This window comes from Dama dama, chromosome 19 (genome assembly GCF_033118175.1).
Source record: "Dama dama isolate Ldn47 chromosome 19, ASM3311817v1, whole genome shotgun sequence".
NCBI lineage: Eukaryota > Metazoa > Chordata > Mammalia > Artiodactyla > Cervidae > Dama > Dama dama.
In genome coordinates this window covers 84,840,018-84,867,168 of record NC_083699.1, presented here as the reverse complement: position 1 = coordinate 84,867,168, position 27,151 = coordinate 84,840,018, and the positions used below count along the sequence as shown (strand labels likewise).

The 27,151-nt window shown below is 35.7% G+C and overlaps 1 protein-coding gene across 2 annotated transcripts in view; it reads left to right on the top strand.

Moving 5' to 3' along the window:
- Window positions 1–27,151, top strand: part of STAG1 (STAG1 cohesin complex component) — a 504,547-nt gene that overhangs the window by 320,759 nt on the left and 156,637 nt on the right. For both annotated transcript variants that reach the window (XM_061167656.1, XM_061167655.1), the window contains 3 exons: window positions 808–1,012; window positions 17,361–17,512; window positions 19,439–19,512. In XM_061167656.1, the coding sequence (XP_061023639.1) occupies window positions 808–1,012; window positions 17,361–17,512; window positions 19,439–19,512 (431 nt within the window). The remainder of the gene's footprint in view (window positions 1–807; window positions 1,013–17,360; window positions 17,513–19,438; window positions 19,513–27,151) is intronic.

Sequence of the window (27,151 nt, the reverse complement as noted above, 5' to 3'; positions counted from 1 at the left end):
ACACCAACAGAGCTCAAGACCTCATTTGTATCCAATTTTCCTAGCCGCATTTTGGCCTGGAAAAAACAAATTAGCCACAAATTGAGAATAGTCAGATAACAAAGTTCACAGAAATTCTCACTCTTTGCCTTGTGAATTTCCATTTCCAAAATGTTTTAGGCTAGAGTGGGAAACCTCTGCTGGATTCAGCTGACAGTTTTGTATTTTAAATAAGATGACACAATCTGGTGATACCAAGAGCCCATGGTAGGCTTTTTCTTTGAAAAGTTAATAAATTCAGTGCATAAACTATAGAGTTAAATGAAAGTTCATAGTAGAATTGGAAGAAATAGGGTTGAAATTTCAAATGTGGGAAGTTGGATATACTCTTGAAATTCTTAACTCTTTAAGGTGTCTTATTTAAAATAATTGAAAAGTGCTGTCACACATATCATGATTAGTTTGATCTGAATTCAGTAGCAAGTAATCCTTTCTAGTTAAACTTCTTTCTGTTTTTGTTTTCTTCTTTATTTTAAATTACCTCAACTAGTTCCCAAGTACAACAAAACTTAAACTATTATTTTGAGTGAATGGCTTAGGATAATGAATTAAATACTGGTTGTGAATAATAATTTTGAACACATTAACAGTTATTTAGTTGGGGCAGATCAAAAGAAGCAAAAGAGAGAAAGCCATCATGTACCTCTTGATATCTGTCCACATCTACTTTGAGAGAAAATGTTCTTTTTCCAGTAGGAGGAAAAAGAGATCGAACTGGATGTCATGTATCATATTTAATATATTCTTTTTTCTTTTTATCCCTTTTAGGACAGTGGTGATTATCCCCTCACCATGCCTGGACCTCAATGGAAAAAATTCCGTTCAAACTTTTGTGAATTTATTGGAGTCCTGATTCGACAGTGTCAATATAGCATAATTTATGATGAGTATATGATGGACACAGTAATCTCACTTTTGACTGGTTTGTCAGACTCCCAGGTCAGAGCTTTTAGGCATACAAGTACTCTTGCTGGTAAGTAACTAACACTTTATTTCCTTTTCATTTAGTTTTGTTAAATATATTCCATTCTAGTTGAGCTTTATTTAGATTAAATATTAATTTAAAATAATTACTTTGCTCTTGGAAAACAGTTTTCTCCAAAATTCACATGAATGGTTTGTATTCTCTGTTGGGCTAAAACTTGTGCTTATTTTGATAACTGAGATTTGATAGTCTTGAGAATGAAAATTGAAATTTTCTGACGAACGTTACCAAATCTCTTTCTGAATACATAGTTATTTTCTTGCATTTTTATTTTATAACCAAATAAGCTCTAGGAGTCGAGCGGGCCATATTCTTTGATAAAACCAAATAATAGTTGAAATTCCAAATTCACAGGTTTTTTCCTACTTAATTACATGGTTTCATTGTTACTATACATAAATGTGTAAATATTTGTTTATATATATATATTTTTAAACAGTTCCATTTAATTGTAATAGGTAATTGTGACCTAGATAGGATTCTTTCTATTCCTAGTGGTATAATCACTTAAATGTAGTGTTTGTAAAATCAGTTCAAGTAGGTAGAATAAGTCCTGAAGAACTGATGGATTATCATTTTCCCTTTTGCTTCTGTTTTAGAATTATCTATATAACTTCTGAGTCAAGTATATTCATTTTCCCCTTGTTTTCCTGTAACAAAATAATTTTGTTAATTTAGCTGTTCTAAAGTTTTCAACATTAGGTAACTGTGTTTACCTAAAATGACTAAATGACTTCTTTTTCTCTTATATATATGTGTATGTTTACAAAGAAACTGTGTGTTTGCATAAACATATATTTAAATATTCCCAAATTACATTCCTTTTAGTAGCAATAACTGACTATATTCAACTTATACACATTACCATGAAAAAATGAGATTTAATATAATTAATTGCATTTTATTTTGAATTTAAATTTCCCATTTATGTAAGTTATTAAATACATTGATTCTTAAATTTTCACATTCACCAGAATCACCTCCAGGCCTTACTGAAACAGACTGTGTGGCCTAGCCCCCAAGTTTAACAGATTTCTAAGTGATGCTGTTACTTTGGGCAGTGTGCATTACAAATCCTAGATTTAAAGTTTTATCATTTTCTTGTTTAACCTGTTGGCTAAAGCCAATGTGATAGTTTCATATAGCATCATCTGCATTTTTTCCATTTTTTTTTTCAATCCTTTTCCTTCCCTATTCAATGTGATTAATCTATATTATTAGTGTCCCTTATTCCCTTAGTTGCAATTCTATATGGAACAAACATGACACACAGTTATTCTTTTGAGAGTGTCCCTTTCCTATTTATTAGGTAAAGAGGAAGATCTTTTACTTAATTTTATCTTCTTTATAAAGATAAAATCACAGTTTATTGTTGAGAAAATTTCCTGTATAGAGCAAACATCAACCACATTTTATTCTGTGTTTTGAGAGACTTTGTACCAAGTTGTAGCTTTTTTGACAAGGTACTATAAATATACTACTTATTACTTAAAAGTTACCTGATAATATATATTTTTTCTGATTTCATGACTTTTATTATTTTCTGCCCTTTATAGGTACTTTTTTCTTTTCTTTATATTTTCTATTTACTTTTCATCTATCATTCTTCTGTCTGTGTACAGCAACTCCCATTTATTTAGCTGTTTTTCAGATGCATTGTACCAAGAAAAATAGGAGATCAATGTTATGTTTATCCTTATTTTTCAAAAGCTAACCTATTTTTCAAGTTATTCTCAAATTTACTTCAGAATACTATGTAATTTCTCTGTGTACATTAATGATCATGTCTTCCAAAGTTCCCTTTCATAAAAAGTGAGACACCAGTCCTACCCTTCAGCAAAGTGGGAATCTTGCTGAGAATTTTAATTTCAGGCTGGATAATAATTTCCATCTTTTCAAGGATTATTTTCTTTTCATCTTTGATCTCTTTCTGGTTCTCCCCCCCACCCTTTTTTTCTTTTATGGTATGTGTATGAGGGATAGATTTAAAGATAATCATTTTTATTCACTTTGCAGGACGAGTCTTGGGGACTAGATAAAATGGTCAGGAACATTTAATCCTCTGCTTCAAAGACTATGTGCATGGACAGTTACAAGGCAGTTATGGCCAGATATGATTATCGGCTTTGGAATAAAATGCTCCTTGACATTGCTTATATCTTAGCTGAGAAGAGAGACAATCAGGTTAGTTGTTTTCTAGGGTACAGACAAGATAAGTTTTAGAGCTTCATAAGTCATCACAGTGGTCTTATCAGTAGTACTTTTAATCTGTTTACCAGTATCCCATTTTCTTGTTGTTAATTAATAGTGTGTCCCAATTTGTTAGTGTTTATGCATTGCATTTAATTGTATATTTTTGCCACATTTTTATTAAAATTTTTCACCATTTTGTAATTTTTCAGGTTTGTCTATTCTTCAGGTAGAAGTACTTTCATTTTCTATTAGTGATAAATTGAACTTTCCCTTTTATTTTTGGAATTCTTTTTACCATTAAATTGAAACAAACTATTAACAATTAGATTTTATATTACATTTTCCTTATTTTTTTTCTATTCTTTTAAGTGTACTTGTAAAGCATACTATCCTGTTTGTCTGATTTATCTTCAATAAAGAAGCTTTACTTTGTAGTAAACTTTTCATTAACAATCTTCATAGTTAAGTGCCTTTGTTGCGAAGCTACATAGATAGATAAATAGATAGCTAAACAGTTAAGGCATATTAGAACATAGTTTGTGGAATTAATATATATAAGTAATATTTTGATGGATTTACAATCTGAGATTGGCCATATTTTCTTTCTCCAGTTTCATGAAATTTTCATGAAACAAATGTTTTTCTCCTCCAGATCAAAAATAAGTAGGATTCCCTTTGTTTTACCACTTTGTTCTTTGGTATTATAAAGATAATTCTACTCTCAAAGTATCTATTTTTCAGATTTATAGTTATATTATACTCAGTCATTTGCTGTTTTAATCTGTGCCAGTACTTTAGAAATTAACTTTAAAATTTTGTTAGAGAGCAAGATGAATAATGTTGGCGTACCTTTTTTATTTTTTGCTTTTTTCTCACCTACATAATTTTCTGCATTAGAAACAGATTAATAATGGCTATGTCTCGCTTCTAAGGTAAAAATGCCAGTTTGAACAAAGGGGGATTAACAGTACAGAATTTAATTAATAACAACATGGCGATTGATTCTGTTCCATTTTTTTGTAACATGAATTATGGAACAATTAGAAAATATGGTTAAAATCATCATATGATAGGTGACTTCATTATGCTGGAAGGTTATCACTATTTAACAATAATGGGTGCCTCTCAGACTCTTGGGGAAGTAAACATTTCTTTTATATCTCATTGTTTAACATCATTATGTTGGTATATGGCTGATTTTTTTTTTTTCCTCTATCCAGGTTTCATTTTTTTTTTTTTTTCATTTATTTTTATTAGTTGGAGACTAATTACTTCACAACATTGCAGTGGGTTTTGTTATATGAAATTTCTTTGTTCTCCTGTCATAGACCAAAAATACTCTTGTCTCGGTAAATTGATGTCTTTTCTTTGGCTTTCAGTTGCTGAAACCATATAATATAGGGTTCATAGAATGGGTTCTGAACCAGATTGTCTGAATACATATCCTTTTCTGCGTTTTACTAATGGGTAATTTTGACAAGTCCATAACTTATTTGGCCTCATTTTCTTCATATGCAAAATGGGAAAGATGTTGATAACTATTTCATTAAAAGAAATTAGGAAAGCCTGAATGGTGCCTGACATTTAGTAAACTAGTGCTATTATTCTGTAATTACAAAAGGAGCCAGTAGTATTTGCAGTGTTTCCCTTCATTCATGTCTTTTTCCCTCAGAATTTATTGAACATCTACTATTTTAGTAATAGAAGACATTAGAGATGGGGAAATCAGAAACAAACATGTAAATAAACAGATCTTGCCAAAACTATTATTAGGAAAACTAACAATATGCACTTTCATTTTATCTATCTTTTGGCTCTTCAATGCCAAATTCTGTTTATTAAATTCAGTAGCTATTTTATGACTCTTAACCAAATTGGATATGAATTTCTATATGGTAGACTTCTGGTATTCTAGGATTAATGCCGAATAATTGACCAAATCTACAAGTGCCACTATATATCGTGTAACTGTATACATAAAATATGGTAAAATTTTAAATGTAATTTGCTCTTTCAAATCTAAATATAGATAGAGTAATGAAGAAGTATCATTTTCTTAGAATTATCTCTTATTTTCTGTCACCAGGTATAAAAGTTAGTTTTCTTTTGGGAGCTAGTTTTTGTAATGAAGTTATGATTTTTAAAATCATTTTATAAGCATGTCCTTTCTGTGTCAACTTAGTGACCTTGGACAAGTTACATAACTCCGGTGCCTTACTTTCCTCATCTGTATACTGTTGATATGAATAGTCCCATTTTATTAGGAGTGTTGTGAGGCTTAAATGAAATAATTTGTATTAAATGTTTCACGTATACAAGTCATTAAGTAAGTGTCTGATGTTATAATTATGATAGAATGACAAAGCTTCCTTGGTTTGACTCTAAAGAGGGCAGAGAAACTGAGAAAATCTTGTAGATTTTCCATTAATGCTTTCATATTACATGTGTGAACATTTTCTGTGCATACAAAATTACATATACAACTTAACGAATTCAGAAAAGGAGAAAAGTGCAAAAGTAAGAATCAGCCGTAATGGTACCATTTCTGCCATAATCATACTGCTTCTTAATGCTGCCGTGACATGTTGATGTTTCCTTTTAGCTTTTTTCTCGGATACACATACGTGAGGATTTTTTATTTTTAAACAGATAATACAATATTATAATCAATTTTGTGGAATGTGTTTTCTGTGCTTTTAATTTTTTATAATTATGTTTAATATAGCAGCCTCATCTTCTAAAATCTAGATGTCCTTTAACTAATGTAGCCTTTTCGCCATTATTTGGATCCTTTGTCTTCTGCTGGATCTCCTATCTTTTTGCATTGGCTTTTTTTTTTTTTTTTAATTCTCTTCTTTTTGGGTAGCATGTTTTTTGAGAGCTTCTTGAGAAAAAGGACATTGGAAAAGTATATATTTTAGATTTCACATTCCTGAAAAATACATTATATTCTTATGTTTAGTTGGCCCAGTACAGAATTCATCACTGAAGATTTTCTTGAGAATTTTTCATCTTTTTCCAGCATTGCTGTTGAGAATTCCAGTACATTTTCAAACTTTTAATTTTGATCCTGTTTCTTGTCTGTAGAAGCTTTATTTTATGAAATATCATGGTGATATATCCTGATATATATAGATATATAATTTCCCATTCATTATTCTGGGCACTCTCTGCTGAATATATTTTACTTGGATGTTAATCTGTTGAATCAGTCCTAAGTTTCTTGTTATTTCTCTTTTAGTTTTCATTCCTTACTCTTTTTGTTCACTTTGCTTGTATTTCTTCAACTTTATTGAGGTAATTTTCATTATCGTTTTAAATATTCTAAGAGTTCTCTTCCATTCTCCATGTCGTTTTTTAACATTATCATGGGTGAAACATTTTCTCTTATCTCTTTAACAGCATTATTACTCAGAAGTTTTGTTTTTGTTTTTTTGGTGCTCCTTCTGACCTCTTTTTCAGTTCTCTTTTATCAGTGTCTTTCATGGGAAGCTTTCCTTCAGTATCTGTTGGCTCTCTAGTCATTGCTAACAATGAGAGACTAAAGAACTGACTGCCTGTGTGTGTGCGTGTTGTGGTTGACAGGCAGTGGCAATGACTTTAACCTTTTTGGTGACCATCACTGTAGGGTGGTCCTGTGGTCACTTAGCGTTTTCATTGTGAACCATAGAAGGTTGGTGTTGATAATTATTTTCCCTGGGGAAGTTCCGCTTCTTCGCAAAAGGAACTTTCAGTCTCAGGTCTGGTTGCCTCTACCATTTGGGAGTTATACAGGGTGAAGGAGCACCCAGGGCACTCTGTGCTTCACATGTATCCCTCCTCTGTATCTGATGAATCCAAATCTCTTGTTTATGTTCTTTAGGGAATAAACTTTTTTAACTTCCAAGATGAGTTTGTGTTGGAGGAATTACGTGACTGCCTTGGTTCAAGTGGAGATTTAATTGCTTATTATACAGACTGTGAAATGCTCCTGTTTTTAGACCTTACTTCATTCCATCTTCTATAAAAGCCAGTACTTCTCCAGTTCCTTAATGCTTCTGGGTTCTACAGAGTAAAATTGCTTTGTGTTTGTCTTTTTTCTTTAAATACAGTTGTCAAGCTTTTTTGATCATTTAGTGTGATTTGCATACTTCATCCATCTGCTTTTCATATACATATATTAACATATTATGGTTTGGCATTCCAAGTGTTTTTCTGGATTTATTGGGGATGAAAATTGTTTTCTCATTATTTTGGTTGGGTTTTTAAGAGACAAAAGATTTATTAAATATTCTTTGTAAAGTGGAAGCTTGTCAACCTTTTTTTTTTTTAAATAAGTTTTTTAAAACTAAAGAAGAAACATGATTACAATGGAATACTCTTCAGCCTTAAAAAATAATGAAGTAATGCCATTTACAGCAACATGGGTAGACCTAGTGGTCAGAAAGACATATGGTATGTGATACACATGAACTTATTTAGAAAACAGAAACAGACTCACATACAGAAGAAATGTATGATTGGGAATGGAGGTGGGGGATAAGTTAGGATTTGGGATTTGCAGATACAAGGTACTATATATAAAACAGATAAACATCAAGGTTGTACTGTATAGCATAGAGAATTATATTTACTATTCTGTAAACATTATGTAAAATATGTATGTAAAAATACATAGTATATTTTATATGTAAAAATAAAACATTATGGAAAAGAATATGTATATATGTGCATAGCTGAATCACTTTCTTGTACACTAGAAACTAACATGGTAAATCAGTGATACTTCAATTTTTAAAAAAGGAAGATAATCATATCTCTCCTTAAAATTTAGTTTTGTCCCACTATGAAAGTTTTAGAGTTTGCAGTAATATTTTTCAAAAGTATAGTAGGTATCACTAAATATAAGGGCAGATTTTTAGTTTTCATTTTTATGTTTAAGAAAACATAATTGCAAATTGTTGAATAATGATTAAATGGCCAGTGTCCATAATCTTAGTTTCAGCCATCCTATTTGCTGATACCTTTTGTCCCTGTTTTTGTTTTATATGTTCCCAGCTCCAGTATTGTTTTTACTCTACTAGGCCGTTAAATTCCTGATCCTCTTTGTTTAGTGCTCTTGATGTCCTTACTTCCTCCACTTTCCTAGCTTAGATTCTGTTACCCAGATTAATTATAATCATGTCCTTCTCATGAAGGACCCTTAACATCCTTGCCTGTTTGCCCTCTATTATATCCCTTAGGAAAACCTCATATTATCACCTGCGCCATAACTGAACCAGTGGTGTTGAAAGTGAGTGTAGAAAAACACATAATGACTGGGCTTTTTACATTTTTCTCTCATTTCTACCTAGCAATCCTATTACAGTATTTTATGCTATGGATATTCCTTTCTTATAATATTATTTCATACCTTCTCCTCAAACCTATAATGTCTGCTCACCTCTTTTCTTTACACTTGGCTGATTATCTTGCTAGCTTTATAGGAACAGAATAGAATCCTTCAAGGATTAAATCTACTTATCTTAGCTGTACCTGTACACATATTCTCTGCCTTTTCTCTTATGAGGGTGCTGTCTACCTAAGATCAGTCCTTGCACTTGTGCAGTGGATCCAATCCCTGTTCACTACCTCAAGAAGTTCTCTCTCTCTGTCTCTCCTGCTTCAATTCCCCAACACCCTTATCATTATTTTGTATGCTGTAACAGCCCTTATCTTTTAGAAACACTTTGTATCAGTTAGGGCTCTTCAGAAAGGGAACATTGGAAAATAGTTTGTTACTTGCTTACTTATTTGCATAACAACCATTAAGCTATATTGTGTGTGTGTGTGTGTATTTGGAGGGAGGAAGATTTATTTTACTGAATGACACATACACTTTTGGAGCTGGCTATTTTAAAATCTGTAGGGCAGACCTGTAGGCCAGAAACTTAGGGAGGAGTTGTACAGTCTTGAAGGAGAAATTGCTTCTATTGAACCACTCTGTTTTTGCTTGTAAGGCATTCAGCTGATTGGATGAGGCCACCGCATTATTGGGGGTAGTCTCCTTTACTTATAGCTGTTAATTTTATCTACAAAATAGCTTCACAGTAACACCTGGGTTAATGTTTGTTTAAATAACTGGATACCACAGCCTAGCCAGAAAACAGAGTCTGATTTTATTTTTCTGGGCTCCAGAATCATTGCAGATGGTGACTGCAGCCATGAAACTAAAAGACGCTTACTCCTTGGAAGGAAAGTTAATGACCAACCTAGACAGCATATTAAAAAGCAGAGACATTACTTTGCCAGCAAAGGTCCGTCTAGTCAAGCCTATGGTTTTTCCAGTAGTCATGTATGGATGCGAGAGTTGGACTGTAAAGAAAGCTGAGTGCTGAAGAATTGATGCTTTTGAGCTGTGGTGTTGGAGAAGACTCTTGAGAGTCCTTTGGACTGCAAGGAGAACCAACCAGTCCATCCTAAAGTAGATGAGTCCTGGGTGTTCATTGGAAGGACTGATTTTGAAGCTGAAACTCCAATACTTTGGCCACCTGATACGAAGGGCTGACTAATTTGAAAAGACCCTGATGCTGAGAAAGATTGAGGACAGGAGGAGAAGGGGACAACAGAGAGTGAGATCATTGGATGGCATCACCAACACAATGAACACGGGTTTGGATGGACTCCAGGAGTTGGTGATGGACAGGGAGGCCTGACGTGGTGCAGTTCATGGAGTCGCAAAGAGTCGGACACGGCTGAGCAACTGAACTGAGCTGATAGCCTAGCCAAGTTGATGCCTAAGACTGACCATCCTACCATCCCTTGTTTCCGCATGCTCCTTAGCTACAGTCCTACTTTTCTCCTTTTCTTTATAGCAGATCTCAAAGAACTATTTCTGTTTACTGTCTTTACTCACTCTCCTCTTACTGTCTTCAGACCCACTCCAGTAGGGTTTTTATCTCTACCTCTTCACTGCCTTTGCTCTTGTTGAGGTTGGCAGTTACCTTCTTAGTGTCCTAATCACTGGGCAGTTCCATTGTTACCTTTCTCTTTCTTGAAAGACATAGCTACTTCTTCCTTCTTAAATGCTATTGATGGATCTTAGAAAGCTAAACTGTAAATACTTAATTATCTCAGGACTCAATCTAAAGATCTTTTCATTTTTTTATATCTTTAGTTACTCCTCAGTGAATAAAGTGAAAACAGATTCCATGTTTTTATTATTTCTACTAAAAAATAATTATGGTAGGAGAGTAATGCTGTCATTTGATTTAAAATTCCAGATTTAAAAATGTTATGTGATGAAATGTCACTCTTCTACCCGTGGCTCTCAGGCAACAAATTCTCTTCTCTGAATGCATCCTAAGTTTCCTATTTCTAATGTATCTTTCCAATGATATTTTATGAATATGATAGCAAATGCATATTCAGTGAGAGGCAGTATGGTATAGTGGTTAAGAGCTTAGACTGTGGAGAATGATGGCTGTAATCAAGTTATATCTCTGCCAGCTACTGGCTGTATAATTGCCAAATCTCTAATCTGTGCCTCAGATTTCTCTTATATAATAAAGAAATAATTATAGTACTTCATAGAGTTGTGAGGTACAAATGAATAAGTGTGTTAAGAGCTTAGAAGACTGACTGGCACATAATAATAAATAATGCATTCCTTCTTTTTGCATAAATGATAATATAATATACACACTGACAATCATCTTTTTTTCCCCATTAACAAGTGTACTGGTAGACTTCTTTTCAGCATACAGATCATGCCTCATTTGTTTCCAGTGACTAAATTGTAGTCCATTGAATCAATATGACATCCAGTTTAATGGCTTTAGAAACCAGTATTTTGATGAGGATGCATATCTGTTAACCATCTCCACTTGTTGTTTAGTTGCTAAGTTGTGTTCAACTCCTTTTGCAACCCCATAGACTGAGGCCAACCAGGCTCCTCTGTCCATGGGATTTCCAGGCAAGAATACTAGAACATGTTGCTATTTCCTTCTCCAGGTGATCTTCCTGACCCAGGGATCAAATCTGCACCTTCTGCATTGGCAGGCAGGTTCTTTACCACTGAGCCACCTAGAAAGCCCCGTTTCCACTTAAATACCTAATAAGCACAAGACTTTCTAATTTCCCTTGCATTTCCTGTTTCTCTAATTTCCTATATTATCATATTCTTTCAGCTTTACCTTGGAAATATATTTCAGATCTAATTTTCTCTCTACCTCTTACTGCACTCTAATCAAAGCCAGGATTGCTTTACTGAGTTGCTTAAGGCCCAAAACTTGAGAATCAACTTAATAAGGTTTTGACAAAATATGTGCAGCTCTTTTTCAGTGTTCTTCTATTTGGTCTTCCTTCTTCCACTTTTACTCTTCTATAAATGTTCACACAGCATTTTAAAATACAAATCAGGCTATTTTTCACCCACACCAAAATTTCCAGTGAGTCATATCTCATTTAGATTTCATTCTTGTGTTCTAACTAGTTCCTAGTAAAACTCTTGTAACCTGGCCTTTTCATTTCCTCCTCAGCCTTGTCTCTTGCCTGTTTCTATGCTTCGGCCACACTAATATGTTGCTCTTTTTATGAACAGTTTACCTCATAACCTTTGCACTTTTTATTCCCTCTCCCTGGGACACAATTCTGTTATAGAATCATGTTCATCGCCTCAGTTTGTGCTTAATTGTGAGCTCTTCAGAGAGGCTTAACCAGCCTGTTTGCTCTCTGTCCTCTTTTGTTGTTGTTTTTCAGTTGCTCAGTCATGTCCAACTCTTTGTGACCCCGTGAACTGCAGCACACTAGGCTTCCCTGTCTTTTCCTGTCTCCTGGAATTTGCTCAAACTTACGTTCATTGAATTGATGATGCCATCCAACCATCTCATCCTCTGTTGCCCCTTTCTCCTCCTGCCATCTGTCTTTCCCAGCATCAGGGTCTTTTCCAGTGAATCGGCTCTTCACATCAGGTGGCCAAAGTATTGGAGCTTCAGCATTCGTCCTTCCAATGAACATTCAGGATTGATTTCCTTTAGGATTGGCTGGTTTGAACTCCTTGCTATCCAAGGGTCTCTCAAGAATCTTCTCTAGCATCACAGTTCGAAAGCATCAATTCTTTGGCACTCAGCCTTCTTTATGGTCCAGCTCTCACATCCATACATGACTGCTGGAAAAACCATAGCTTTGACTACACATACCTTAGTCGGAAAAGTGATGTGTCTGCTTTTTAATACACTGTCTAGGTTTGTCATACCTTTTCTTCCAAGGGGCAAGTGTCTTTTAATTTCATGGCTGCAGTCACTGTCCACAGTGATTTTGGAGCCCAAGAAAATAGTCTGTCACTATTTTTCCATTCCATTTTTCCCCATCTATTTGCCATGAAGTGATGGGACCGGTTGCCATGATCTTCATTTTTTGAATGTTGAGTTTTAAGCCAGCTTTTTCACTCTCCTCCTTCAAATTCATCAAGAGGCTTTTTAGTTCATCTTCATTTTCTGCCATTGGTATGGTGTCATCTACATATCTGAGGTTATTGATATTTCTCCTGGAAATCTTGATTCCAGCTTGTGCTTCATCCATTACAATGTTATCCAGCATTTTGCACAATATACTTTGCATAGAAGTTAAATAAGCAGGGTGATAATATATAGCCTTGACGTATTCCTTTACCAGTTTTGAACTAGGCAGTCAAAATTGTTGGTTCTAATCTAATCTAATTAGTCTGGTTCTAACTGTTGCTTCTTGACCTGCATACAGGTTTCTCAGGATGCAAGTAAGGTGGTCTGGTATTCCCACTGCTTTCAGAATTTACCACAGTTTGCTGTGATCCACACAGTCAAAGGCTTTAGCATAGTCAGTGAAGTAGAAGATGTTTTTCTGAAATTCCCTTGCTTTTTCTATGATGCAATGGGTGTTGGCAATTTGATCTCTGGTTCCTTTGCGTTTTCTAAATCCAGCTTTTTTTCTGTAATTTCTTGGCTTATGTACTGTTGAAGCTTCAGTTCAGTTCAGTTGCTCAGTCATGTCCAACTCTTTGTGACCCCATGGACTGCAGCACACCAGGCCTCCCTGTCCATCACCAACTCCCGGAATTTACTCAAATTCAGGTCCATTGAGTCGATGATGCCATCCAACCATCTCATCCTCTGTCATCCCCTTCTCCTTGTGCCTTCAATCTTTCCCAGCATCAGAGTCTTTTCAAATGAGTCAGCTCTTCGCATCAGGTGGCCAAAGTATTGGAGTTTCAGCTTCAATATCAATCCTTCCAGTGAACATTCAGGACTGATCTCCTTTAGGATGGACTGGTTGCATCTCCTTGCAGTCCAAGGGACTCTCAAGAGTCTTCTCCAACACCATAGTTGAAAAACATCAATTTATCGGCGCTCAGCTTTCTTTATAGTCCAGCTCACATCCATACATGACTACTGGAGAAACCATAGCTTTGACTAGACAGAACTTTGTCGACAAAGTAATGTCTCTGCTTTTTAATATGCTCTCTAGGTTGGTCATAACTTTATTTCCAAGGAGTAAGCGTCTATTTATTTCATGGCTGCAGTCACCACCTGCAGTGATTTTGGAGCCCAATAAAATAAAAGTCAGCCACTGTTTCCACGGTTTCTCCACCTATTCGCCATGAAGAGATGGGACCGAATTCTACAATCATTGTTTTCTGACTGTTGGGCTTTAAGCCAACTTTTTCACTCTCCTCTTTCACTTTCATCAAGAGGCTCTTTAGTTCTTCACTTTCTGCCATAAGGGTGGTGTCATCTGTATACCTGAGGTTATTGATATTTCTCCCGGCAGTCTTGATTCCAGCTCGTGCTTCATCCAGCCCAGTGTTTCTCATGATGTACTCTGCATGTAAGTTAAATCAGTACAGTGACAATATACAGCTTGATATAGATCCTTTCTCTATTTGGAACCAGTCTGTTGTTCCATGTCCACTTCTAACTGTTGCTTCCTGACCTGTATACAGGTTTCTCAAGAAGCAGGTCATGTGGTCTGATATTCCCATCTCTTTCAGAATTTTCCACAGTTTATTGTGATCCACACAGTCAAAGGCTTTGGCATAGTCAAAGGATTTTGGACATTACCTTGCTAGCATATGAAACAAGTGCAATTGTGTTCTGTCCTTTCTACCATACTTTATTTTTCTTAACCATATTTTATTTTTTTAACTGATAGATTTTTTTTTATATTATCTATTGATACTTTGCGTTCTCCTCACTAGACAATAAGTTTATGGAAGCAGATACTGTCTCATTCACTTTTCAGCTTCTGATACTCAGAACAGTGCTTAGTCTGGATTGGCAGATGAATGGGAAGCACTAAATAAGTATTTTTTGTGGCGAAAGACTGGTTTTTACATTACATTCTTAGTGTCATTTTGTTAATAGACTCAATATATATAAGATTATTCTGTCAGATTGTTATAAAAATTTCTAAAAACTTACTTTCAAATTTATACTTTTTTTTTTCTTACAGCAAGAAACGTTTATTTTTCTCACTAATAAGTTTATAGTTTTTCTTGGAAGTCTCTATGGACTAAATAGGGATTAGCTGGCTAGACTCTAGGCTGCAAGTGTGTTTTGACTCCAAGCTGCAATTTGGATTAGATGTGCTTAAAATTTCTCTCTTCTGGAATCAGCAGCTCCCCAGAGCATGTTCTTGTTATGATTTTAACAGAAGCACAAGAGGCCAAACCAAATCATTTAACAACAGATTTATACTTTACTGAACTGGTAACAAGCCATTTGTATTGTGCACATATTTGCATAGCACACTCTTAGTAGTACAGCAAGAGAACAAGTTTGTCATTCGATAGCTAACCTCTAAAATGTGAATGCTAAATGAAGTATTCACTTTGGTAAACAAAGAGAAGACACTTTGAACGTCCATATCATAGACCAGGCTGAGTTCCTGTAGGATTATTAATTTATAAAATTCTTTTAATAATACCAGTAAATCGTAATTCATGCTCACTTTATGCAGGAATGAGTCTTTTTTCAGGGGTCTCTCATCCGTATCACAATCCCCATATTGTATCTATATTGTTAAGTTAGGAGTCTTCTTCACTAGCTGTATTTGCTTGTATGTTGATATTTAAGGTGAAAGTTTCAGTGAAGTTTAAATTTTACATATTCATAAACATTAACTACTGCACTATCATATCTAATATATTTCTAAAAATATACTGATCATTTTACATTTCTTCTCTTTTAGTATGTTGATATATTTTGTTGTTGATATATACTAGAGTGTGAGAAGGGTCATTACACAACCAATAGTTGGGGAGTTTTGAATCTGGGGTCACAAGGTGATATAACAAAACAAAAAATGGTTAAGTTCAAGAGCATTAATGTCTCAGCTTCCACTGATTTATTCCAGACAGAGTTGGTGTAAATTTAAATGCTTTCCAACTCCTTGATCTTCAAGTCATTTTATTTTAGAAGTCTAGAAGTATAAACGGAATTAAACTCCATTTGGGTAGGAGATTATGACTTTGTATGCTTAGGGCAAACTCCCTTAAAATATTATCCCTAAAGGAAAAGTTATTCTTGACTTAGGCAGTTTGAATGCCCCTAATCAGTTGTGTCTTTGAGATATTCTTTATTATACAGGTTAATTTTAAAAGTACTTTTAGCTTTCAGCAGTATTCTACTGACAGTGTGTAAAATGCTGTCAAATCACTAGCCTATATTTTGAAACACAAGATTTCTCAATATATTATATTTAGATGTTGTTTCTTAGGAAAAGAGAAAAATTTTAATTTAAATACATTTCTAACAGCTCACTAACTTAAATGCATTTTGTTTTTAGGATTTTTGTCTTATATTTTGGTTTGAGGGCAGTATCAACTGATAGTATCCAAAACGTAGAGTTTCAGAATAACATGTGTGTATGTGTGTAGGGATAGATATAGATACAGCATTATGTCTATGTGTTTTTGTGTAATTAAAGGAAATTTTGGAAATTTTAAAAGAAATGCAGGCTCATTTAATTATGTATGTGTTTGTATTGGTTCTTCCAAAACACTCAGTAGTAACTGAGCATTCATATTGCAGATAAGTAAACTAAAGGGAAAAAAGGGAAGATTATTTTTCCATCACAAGTTCTTCTGTTCCTTTAACAGATTTTCCTATACTCTCATCATCTCAATGATGAAACTAAATAGGAGTAGACAAAAGATTAAGTATTGTGTCATACCTGTTCCTCAGAGGATTTGAAACAGAAGTTTGAAAATATTTTAAAAGATTTGTAAATACAGGTGAATATTTAAAAGTACATGAACACTGTGACTGAGGAAAATAGATCAATAAGAAATTCACAAAATATGTTTTTGATGAATTTAATGTGTTTCATAGGTTCAGTCCATTTTTCAGGAATCAAAAGTTATGCCATTCACTGAGGTGAGGAACACAGGGAAAGATCCATCTATGGGAATAAAAGTCATGAATTGATTGTACACAGCTGAGACACCTCTGAGGCCTCTAAGCACAGGTATTAAGGAAGCAATTGTATACACAGAACTGGTAGCCAGAAGTGAGGTCTAAAAGGCTTGGTTAGTATTCTTGCCTGAAGAATCCCATGGACAGAGGAGCCTGGTGGGCTACAGTCCATAGGGTTGCAAAGAGCTGCAAACGACTGAAGTGACAGAGCACACATGCACACACTTAGATTTGTGTATGTTTGAAGGTGAGGGAAAGGAGTTTTTGAAGATACTATTTGAGTTCTTCATGCTGATAATTAGAATGTGTCAGTTGCGGGGGTGAGGGTGGTATTTGGGTTTGGGATTTTTTTTATTATTGTTACTTGTTTGTGTCTGCATCATGCAGCTTTCAGGATCTTAGTTCCTCAACCAGGAATTGAACCCAAGGGCCATGGCAGTGAAAGTGCCAATTCCTAGCCACTGCACCACCAGAGAACTCCCAGGATGAGTCTGCTTTTCGTAGGAGTATTATTAAGCCAAGCTTATAGGGACACTGAGACAGAGAAAATTTTTGCGGACTAAAATGATGACTTTATTTCCATAATATAATTTTTCTTTTTATTTTAACTATGCCTAGATTATAAAACATAGAAGTTGACTAGTTTTCTTCCATCATCCATTTCTGTTACAAAATTGTAAACTTTTGAAGTTCTGATTCACAGATGAATACTGTAATCTTCCTTTACTTCATAGCCATGAAGCTCATGACTGCTCTGGTGAATGTTGCCTTAAACCTCAGTATTCATCAGGATAATACACAGAGACAGTATGAAGCTGAGAGGAATAAAATGATTGGGAAGAGAGCCAATGAAAGGTTGGAGTTACTACTTCAAAAACGTAAAGAGGTAAGTTTCACAGTAACTGAGATTCTTCAGTTTGTTTTTTAAAGCTAGATTATTTGATCTCAAAGTTTTCAAATGAATCTGGCATTTGATTCCAGCCAGTGGTTATCTGAGTACAGTGTGATGACAGAAGAGTATCACAAAACAACCCTGTTTAGAAAGAAGATAGTCTGAGAGTTAGATAACTCAGAAAGATTTTCAAACTATGAAACCAGAAAGCACAGTAAATACTAACATCAGAACTAGGGGCCAACAAAGTTGCATTCCACAAGAAAGCCAAAGACTGTATAGTTGTAGATGAATGAGACATTTCTGTGAATAATATGATTGGCCCCAATTTTATAGTGAAAGTTTCATATATGGTTGAAAATGATTTTAAACTGGATTTTTATAGGCAACATTTTTTCATCCAATCAGAAATAAAATTTTAGATGTGCAGTATTAATCTCTGTTTTAACTTGAAAAAAGAATAAGATCTCAGTGCTATAAACATATCGCTGTCAACAAATACTGGGTTATAACTGGCAATAAGAAGGAACAAACTTATGATTGATTAAATCATAGTCTATGATGTATTGGAGGGCTCAGGTATCTGTTATAGCAGATACCACAAACTGATTTTTCTTTAGGACAGAAATTTATTGTCTCACAGTTGTGTAGGCTGGAAGGTAGAAGTTAACTCTAATCTTCACATGGCCTTCTCACTGTGTGTCTAAGTTTCTCCTTATAAAAAGGAGACATCAGTCATATTAGATTTGAGGTCCATTCTACTCCTTTATGACTCCAAGTTAACTAATTACATCTGCTACAACCCTATTTCCAAATAAGGTTTGAGGTCTAGGAGTTAAGACTTCTCTATATGAAGTTTTGAGGAACACAATACAACTCATAGCACATTCCATACTAGAAATAATTGTAAATAAGTTTTGGAATTGTTCTTTAGTAAGTCCTGCTAACCAAACTGCATACCTCTTATATAAATTATTAAGTTTTTATATAATAAAGGTAGAAAAAGTAAATTTAAAGTAAGTTTCAATAATTTGAATGATTCCCAAACTTATTTCAGTAAAACTGAAAATAAAGCGTATAGCAAAAGAGGAGGTCTGAAGGTATTTTATTGTCACAGTATTAAATGTACTTTTTGTATCGCTGGTTTTATTCCTTTTGAGTAGTAATTGAACTCAGATTTTAACTCCAATGAGTAGTAATGTCTGAAATTTCTTTATCTCTTTTCTATAGTATTTATTTTGTTGTTACATTTCATTACTAATGGCTAAGATGCTTGCTGCCTTGTATTCCTCCTATATTGGGAATTTGACCTACGCTTACTTTGAGGCTAATCAGATGTAGACTAATATTTGGATACTTTAGGTAGAATAAGAACTTTCCTGTACAATGGAAAATAGAATAATCAAGAATTATCTGTTACTGAGAGAAGTAAAACCAAGCAGGGGACCTGGTTTGCACAGGAGAGGTATAGAAATTGAGGCCTGTTCCCAAAGCAGATGTTATTTTGTGATAGTCATCTGGTCACACTTAAACCATACCACTCTTTTTCAGTCATTGTGTAATACATGTTGCTGCTGCTAAGTCACTTCACTCGTGTCCAACTCTGTGCGACCCCATAGACAGCAGCGCACCAGGCTCCCCAGTCCCTGGGATTCTCCAGGCAAGAACCCTGGAGTGGGTTGCCCTTTCCTTCTCCAGTAATACATGTTGAGAGAGACAGAAAGAGGTTCTAAGCCAACATAGTAAAGCTGTAGAAAAAATGAAAGGATCTTGGTAATTTAAGACATCTGTTGTACAATACTTAAGAAGAAAGATTGAAAATTACACAGAATGAGAATAGTCATGAATTTAAAATAATTGGAACTCTTTATTTCAAATAAAATTATTAGTATTTTAATTTATATTTATTTCTCATTTCAGCTACAAGAAAATCAGGATGAGATCGAAAATATGATGAACTCTATTTTTAAGGGTATATTTGTTCATAGATACCGGTAAGGGATTTTAAAAATCATCTAGATTTTTAACTTAATTTGTTGCTTCTTTGTAGTCCTACTTAATTATAAAAACATGAACTCTTTAATTACTTGTTTCATTAGCTAGAAAGCACCTTTGTATATGAAAGCTAAATAAATGTCATGCTATTAACTGTGGTCAAAATTGGACCACAACTATCACTGACATGTTCTTCCAGATTCAGAATATATACTGTTAAAGACTTCCTATGTACTTGTGTTTGTACTAATTTAATTTAATTAATAAGATATCAGTAAGTTAATGTGGCCTTAATATGGTTTCATTATCTTCATTTTTGAAAGAATTAAATTCCATGCTCAATGCCCCATTGTACACATCTTATTATATGATCAAATTAACCAGCGGTGTTTTAAAAATTGTTATGGGAGAAATGTGTACAGGAAAGGGCACCTCTGCAGTTAATGCAGCATCTCTGTAATATCATTCTTCTTTACCTTCAACTATATACATGAAAATAGGAGCAAAATATTCCTGAAGTATTTTTGTCGTGCTCTATTGCAAGTGTCTCTCTGTAAAACCTGTGAACTTTTAAAATATAAACTACATGAGTGTATGTCATAGAGAATTAATGAATCAAATACATATGCTTGTTGCTTTCTATTAGGCATGATGTTTACATAGATAAGACACAGATACAGATAATAGGACTTTTTTTAGACACATTTGAAACTTGTGATGGGCCAGTTAATTTTAAAAGTTAATTAAAACAGAAAGTAGGGGGAATTTTTTTTTTAAGGAAAAATTGTAACTTTGATAATTTACTTTAAATCATTTTGATGTCATTCAAAATATAAAACTCTTGAAATAGAACCAAGGCTTTTACTTTGAGTGTGGATTCTCTGAATGGAGAATCACATGCTCTTCCTTGCATATACTGGGCTTTCCTGGTGGCTCAGCTGGTAAGGAATCTGCCTGCAAAAAAAAAAAAAAAAAAGAATCTACCTGCAATGCAGAAGGCCTGGGTTGGGAAGATCCCCTGGAGAAGGGAAAGGCTACCCACTTCAATATTCTGGCCTGGAGAATTTCATGGACTGTATAGTCCATGAGGTCGCAAAGAGTCAGACATGACTGAGCGACCTTCACTTCATAATAAATTATCATCAAATTAATTTTCAAAAATGCAAGAATTTCCATATCCCTGCTGTGCAGTCTTTTTCGACTTCCCTGGTGGCTCAGTAGTTAAAGGATCTGTCTGCAGTGCAAGAAACACAGGAGACATGGGTTCGATCACTAAGGTAGGAACATCTCCAGGAAAAGGAATCAACAGCCCCCTCCAGTATTCTTGCCTGCAAAATCCTGTGGACAGAGGAGCTTGGCAGGCTGCAGCTCAGAGGGTTGCAGAGAGTCGCACATGAGTATGTGTGCGACTGAGCGTGTACATACATACATAAAGATAATTAACATAAAATAAATTGTACATTTAAATGCATAATTTAATGTTTTGGCACATATACACACACACCTGTAAAAGTCACAGGCAAGGTATGTCCATATCCTGAAAAGATTTCTCATGACACTTTGTAATTCCTCTCTTCCTACCACTCTTCACCTTCCCCATCCTTAAGCAATCATTAATCAGCTAACTCATTTGTTTACATTTTCTAAAATTTTATAGAAATAGAATTTACATAGTGTACTCCTGATTCTCTTTCTTGTCTCCTTCTGATTTCTTTCACTAATAAAATTAAAGTCTTCCATTCTTAAGACTGAACTGTAAGTTTTTCATAGATTAACTTTGTTGAGTTCAGGAAGTTTCATGTCTTGTCCTGGTTTTCTGAGATTCATTAGGAATAAATGCTGAATTTTGTCAAGTACTTTTCTCCATCTTTTGAGATCATTTTGTGGTTTTTCTTTTTTAAGACTATTAATGTGGTGAGTTAATTTGGTTGATTTCTCATATGTTAACTCAACCTTAAGTTCTTGAGATAAAACCCACATAATCATGATGTATTATTTTTCTTCATTTGAATGTTTTTATCACTATAAATTCAGATTTATATTTTAAAGTACAAATGATTTACATTATCATGTTTCTGGTACACTGCAAGTGACTTAGATACACACACACACACACACACACACACAAATTCACACACGCACATGCTGTAAGTTCCCTACACGAGCATGAGTTCTGTCCTGAGAGCAAATTTTTAAGTTCAATGAGTTGATAAGTCCAACAAAGTTACCCTGAACCCCTAACTAACACAATTGGCTATATGGTACAGTACTGTACTTAGTCACTCAGTCATGTCCAACTCTTTGCAACCCCATGGACTGTAGCCCACCAGATTCCTCTGTCCATGGGGATTCTCCAGGCAAGAATACTGGAGTGGTTGCCATGCCCTCTTCCAGGGGGTCTTCCCAGCTCAGGGATCAAACCCAGGTCTCCTGCATTGCAGGTGAATTTACCAGCTGAGCTACCAGGGAAGCCCATATAGTACAGTACCATGGTGTAATAGTTTTATGATACTTCTATACACGAGTAATACACAAAAAACAAACAAACATTTTTAATCTTTACAGTATTGTAAAAAGTACAGTATTACAGCAGCTGACATACAGGAGTTGGCATCAAGTGAATAAGCAAGAAGAGGTGCTGACTATAGGAGGGAGGATGGGCGGGAGATGGTAGAGCTGAAGGATTGTCAGCAATAAGAGACAGAGAGCAAGGTGCAATTTCACTCACACCTGACGATGATTGCACAGTTTCTGGTTTCTTGTGGGTTTCAGTTCTGTGTACTCTCTTGGGGAAAAAAAGAGATCCTGTGATATGTGGGTAGTAGCTCTATTTTTCTTACCATAGATGACACAGTACCACTGGATTGCATTCTGAACCGCTGCTGCAAGCTTCATGTACTGTTCCACATTAAGGTCCTGTGCCTACAAACAAATAACACTTCCTCAAATAAAATTCCCTTGCCATTTCCCGCATCATGGATCTCTTCAGTCTTTGAGTCACTTCTTTCTCTTCTTTGTTTTTTCTCTGAGGTTCCAATTCCTGGCACTTGTTAGCAGTACCACTTACATCACCGCTGCTCTTAGGCTTACCCAGACGCCCTGGACTGACCTAAAGGCCCTGCTCCACTGCACTGTGTCCAGTGTCGCACAGTGAGGCACAGAAAGACAGCCAGTTGTGGAGGGTGCACGCCCGTGACAGTGTGTGCCGGACGTGTGAACTGACTTACGTAGATTGGACATGCAAACATGCGTTCTCATCTTTGAAATGTCACAACTTGCATGTTTGTGTGAGGGCACTCACTGTACATGAATGTAGATCTATTTTTTTTTCCTGATTCTTTTGCCACGTTGTTCATTTGCTAAGTCATGTCCAGATCTTTGTAGCCCCATGAACTGCAGCATGCCAGGCTTCCCTGTCGTTCACTATCTCCCAGAGTTTACTCAAACTCATATCCATTGAGTCAGTTATGCTGTCCAACCATCTCATCCTCTGTTGCCCCCTTCTCCTCCTGCCCTCAATCTTTCCACACATCAGGATCTTTTCCAATGAGTCAGCTCGTCCCATCAGGTGGCCTAAGTATTGGAGCCTCAGCATCAGAACATCCAATGAATATTCGCTGTTGATTTCCTTTAATACACTGTCTAGGTTTGTCTTAGCTTTTCTTCCAAGGGGCAAGAATCTTTTAATTTTGTAGCGGCAGTCACTGTCCGCAGTGATTACGGAGCCCAAGAAAATAAAATCTGTCAGTGTTTTCACTTCCCCCCCAAATATTTGCCATGAGGTGATGGGACCAGATATCATGGTTTTCACTTTTTAAATGTTGAGGTTTAAGCCAGCTTTTTCAAATTCTCCTCATTCACCCTCATCAAGAGACTCTTTAGTTCCTCTTCACTTTCTCCCGTTAAAGTGGCTAAAGATTTGTGCACTGTGTAGAGAAGGTGCTGTGACTAATCAAAGATGTCAAAAGTGGTTTGCAAAGTTTCATGCTGGAGATTTCTTGCAGGAAATGCTCCAAGGTCGGATAGAGCAGTTGAAGTCGATGGCAGTCAAATCAAGACTTTAACTGAAAACAATCAGTGTTACAGGAGATAGCTGAGATACTCAAAATATCTAAATCAAGCATCGAAAATCATTTCCACCATCTTGGTAATGTGGAATGGAAGACCTCTTAGGGCAAGTGAAATGAACCAACCCCAACCACACCAAAGGCCACTCTTCATCCAGAGAAGGTTATGTTGTGTATATGGTGGGATTGGAAAGGAATCCTACTAAGAGCTCCTTCCAGAGATCCAAGCAGTTCCAACAAATACTGTTCCTAAGAGGGAGGTGGGAGGGGGGATCGGGATGGGGAATACGTGTAAATCTATGGCTGATTCTTATCAATGTATGACAAAACCCACTGAAATGTTGTGAAGTAATTAGCCTCCAACTAATTAAAAAAAAAAAAATACTGTTCCTAGTTAAACCAACTGAAAGTAGCCCATGATGATATGCATACAGAATTAGTTGACAGAAAACACATAATCTGTTTCATCATGATAACACAAGACCACATGTTTCCTTGATAACAGGTAAAAACTCTTACAGCTTGACTGGGAAATTCTGATTTATCCACTGTATTCAGCAGACATTGTGCCTTCAGATTTCCATTTATTTTGGTGTTTCCACAATTCTATTAATGAAAAAATTCAATTCCCTGAAAGACTGGACCAGAAAATATACCTGGAACAGTTCTTTCCTCACAATAATAAAAATTTTAGGAAGAAGAAATTATGAAGGTACCTGAAAAATCATAGAAGATAGAGACTTTTTCTTTTGCCTTTATCAGTGAGCTTTTCAATTTTGTCAGTTTTGTTTTGTTTCCAGTTGTGGCCTTTTCTTTTCAGCCTGGAGAACTTCTTTCAACATTTGTTGTAAAGCTTGTTTGCTGGTGCTGAATTATGTCATCTTTTGCATGTCTATCAAGCTTTTGATTTGTCCATCAGATCTGAGCAAGAGCTTTGCTGGTAGAGTATTCTTTGTCATATGCTTTTCTCTTTTGTCACTTTAGGTATATTGTGCCACTCCCTTCTGGCTAGCAGTTTCTGCTGGAAAATCAGCTGATAACCTTATGTGAATTAACTTGTATGTTTGTTGCTTTTCCCTTGCTTTTAATGTTCTCTCTTTAACTTTAACTTTTGTTAATTGGTTACAGTGTGTCTACGGGTGTTCCTCTGTGGATTAATCCTGTGTGGAAATTTGGGTGACTATTTTCTTTCCTTGGTTAGGAAAGTTTCTAGCTCTTCAAGTTCTTCCTCAACCTCTCCCCTCTCTTTATGGGACCCCTGTAATGTAAATATTAATCTGCTTGATGATTTCCCAGAATTCTCCTAAACTTCCTCATTTTATATCATTTTTTTTTTCTATTCTGTGGCAGTGATTTTCACTACTCTGTCTTCCAGCTGATACATTCTTCTGCCTCATGTCATCTACTGTTGACTCCTCCTGTTACATTTTTCACTTCAGTTACTGTATTCTTCTGTTTTGCTTATTCTTTATATTTTCTAACTCTTTGTTTAAAATGCCTCATTTCTCGCTCCATGCATCCATGCTTCTCTCAGTACCTTCCGTCATCTTTACAGTTATCACTCTGCACGCTTAGGTAGATTGCCTGTCTCCGCATCTCTTGGTTGTTCTTCTGTGGCTTTATCTTGTTCTTTTGTCTGAAACATATTCCTCTGTCATATCATTTTGTCTGAATTGCCATTTGTATGTGTGTAATAGGTTGATTACATTTCTCAACGTTGTGGAAGTGTGGCCCCTCTGTAGGATATGTCATATAGTTCCAAGCAGTGCACGCCTCTCTCCTTATCTAAGGACCAGGGTACAGCTGGCCTGCATTTGGAGATTCAGTCTGCAAGTTGCCTGACTGTCGTTTTATTGCTTCTGTTGTCTGCCCTCTGGTGGGTGAGACTGGTCTAGAGGTCTGTGCAGGATTCTTAGTGGGAGGAGCAGAGCTGAGTTTTGGCCCCCCGATGGGCAGAGCTGGGTCTTGACCCCCCAGTGATGGAGGCCCTGTCTGTGGGCCTGTCTTTAGGTGGATGTGGGCTCAGGAAGTCTTAGGCAGCCTGTCCAGTGGCACATCCCCACCCAGTTAGTTGTTTTGCCTGAGGCATTCCATTACTAGAGTCTACAGGCTGTTGGATGGGGCCAGCACTTTGTATTAACGAGCACTTATGCATTTATGCAGATGAATACTCTGATATGTCTGTCTAGTGTCTGTGTCCCCAGGGTAAGCCTTAGCCACCCTCCCCAACTCCCCAGGAGACCCTCTAATACAAGCAAGAAAGTCTGGCTCCTGTCAGATTACTACTTTTGTTCTTTGTCCCAGTGCACATGTGATTTTGTGTGCACCTTTTAAGAGTGAAATCTGTTTCTCCCAATCGTGTAGAACTCCTGTAGTCAAGCCCTGCTGTCCTTCAAAGCCAGGGGCTCTTGGCACTCCTCTTCCCAAGTGTTGGACCCTCAGCCTAGACAGCCTGATGTAAGACTCATACTTCTCACTCCTACAGAGAACCTCTGTAGTATAATTATTCTCCAGCATGTGGATTGCCCACCCGGGGTATGGAATTTGATTATATTGTGAGTTCGTACCTCGTACCTATCTTACTGTGTTGCTTCTTTCTGTCTTTTGTTTTACAAAATCTTTTTTGATGGATTATACTCTTCACAGGTAGTTATTCTGTACATTGTTCTGATACTCGTTTGCACATGAGAGGAGGTAAGTTTCAGATCCTTCTACTCCAATATCTTGGCTGCTCCTCTCTCTGTTATTCTTTTTCTTTTTTTATTGTTGGATGTCATTTGCTGAAATTTTCCTAGGAATTTTTCCATCTGTATTTAAGAGGAATATATATATATATACACACACACATACATATATAAGTTTTTAAATTTTATTCAGATACCTCTGACTGCTTTTGGTACCAGGGAGATGCTGGCTTTGTAGAATGAGTTGTGATTATTCTCTCCTTTTTAATTTTCTGGAGCAGTTTAATAATTCAGTATTATTTCTTCTTCTGATAGGAATTAAACCATTGGGTCCTAGAGTTGTCTGTTTAGGAATCTTTTAAACTACAGATTAATTTTTTTTAGTAGTTTTAAGCCTGTTCAGTTTGTTTTACAATATATATATATGTATATATATATATTCATCTAAGTTGTTGAAGTATATTCAGCAAGTATCAACATGTGTTTGGTATTCAGTTGCTAAATTGTGTCCAACTCCTTTGTAACCCAATGGATTGCAGCCCTCCAGGCTCCTCTGTCCATGGGATTTCCCAGGGAAGCATACTGGAATGAGTTTCCATTTCCTTCTCCAGGAGATCTTCTTGACCCAGGGATCAAACTTGCATCTTCTGCTTAGTAGGTGGGTTCTTTACCACTGAGCCACCTGAGAAGCCCAAAGTATCAATATAAAGTTATTCATAATATTGGTGGTTGCATATGTCTCTCTCACGTATCTTCTGTCTAGAGCTAATCAGTTATACTTATTTTTTCTTAAGAGAATGAGATTTTGGTTCTTCACTGTTCTTGTTTTCTGTTTAACTTGAGGACTGCTCTTTTTATTATTATTTTCTTTCTTCTGCTTTCTTTAG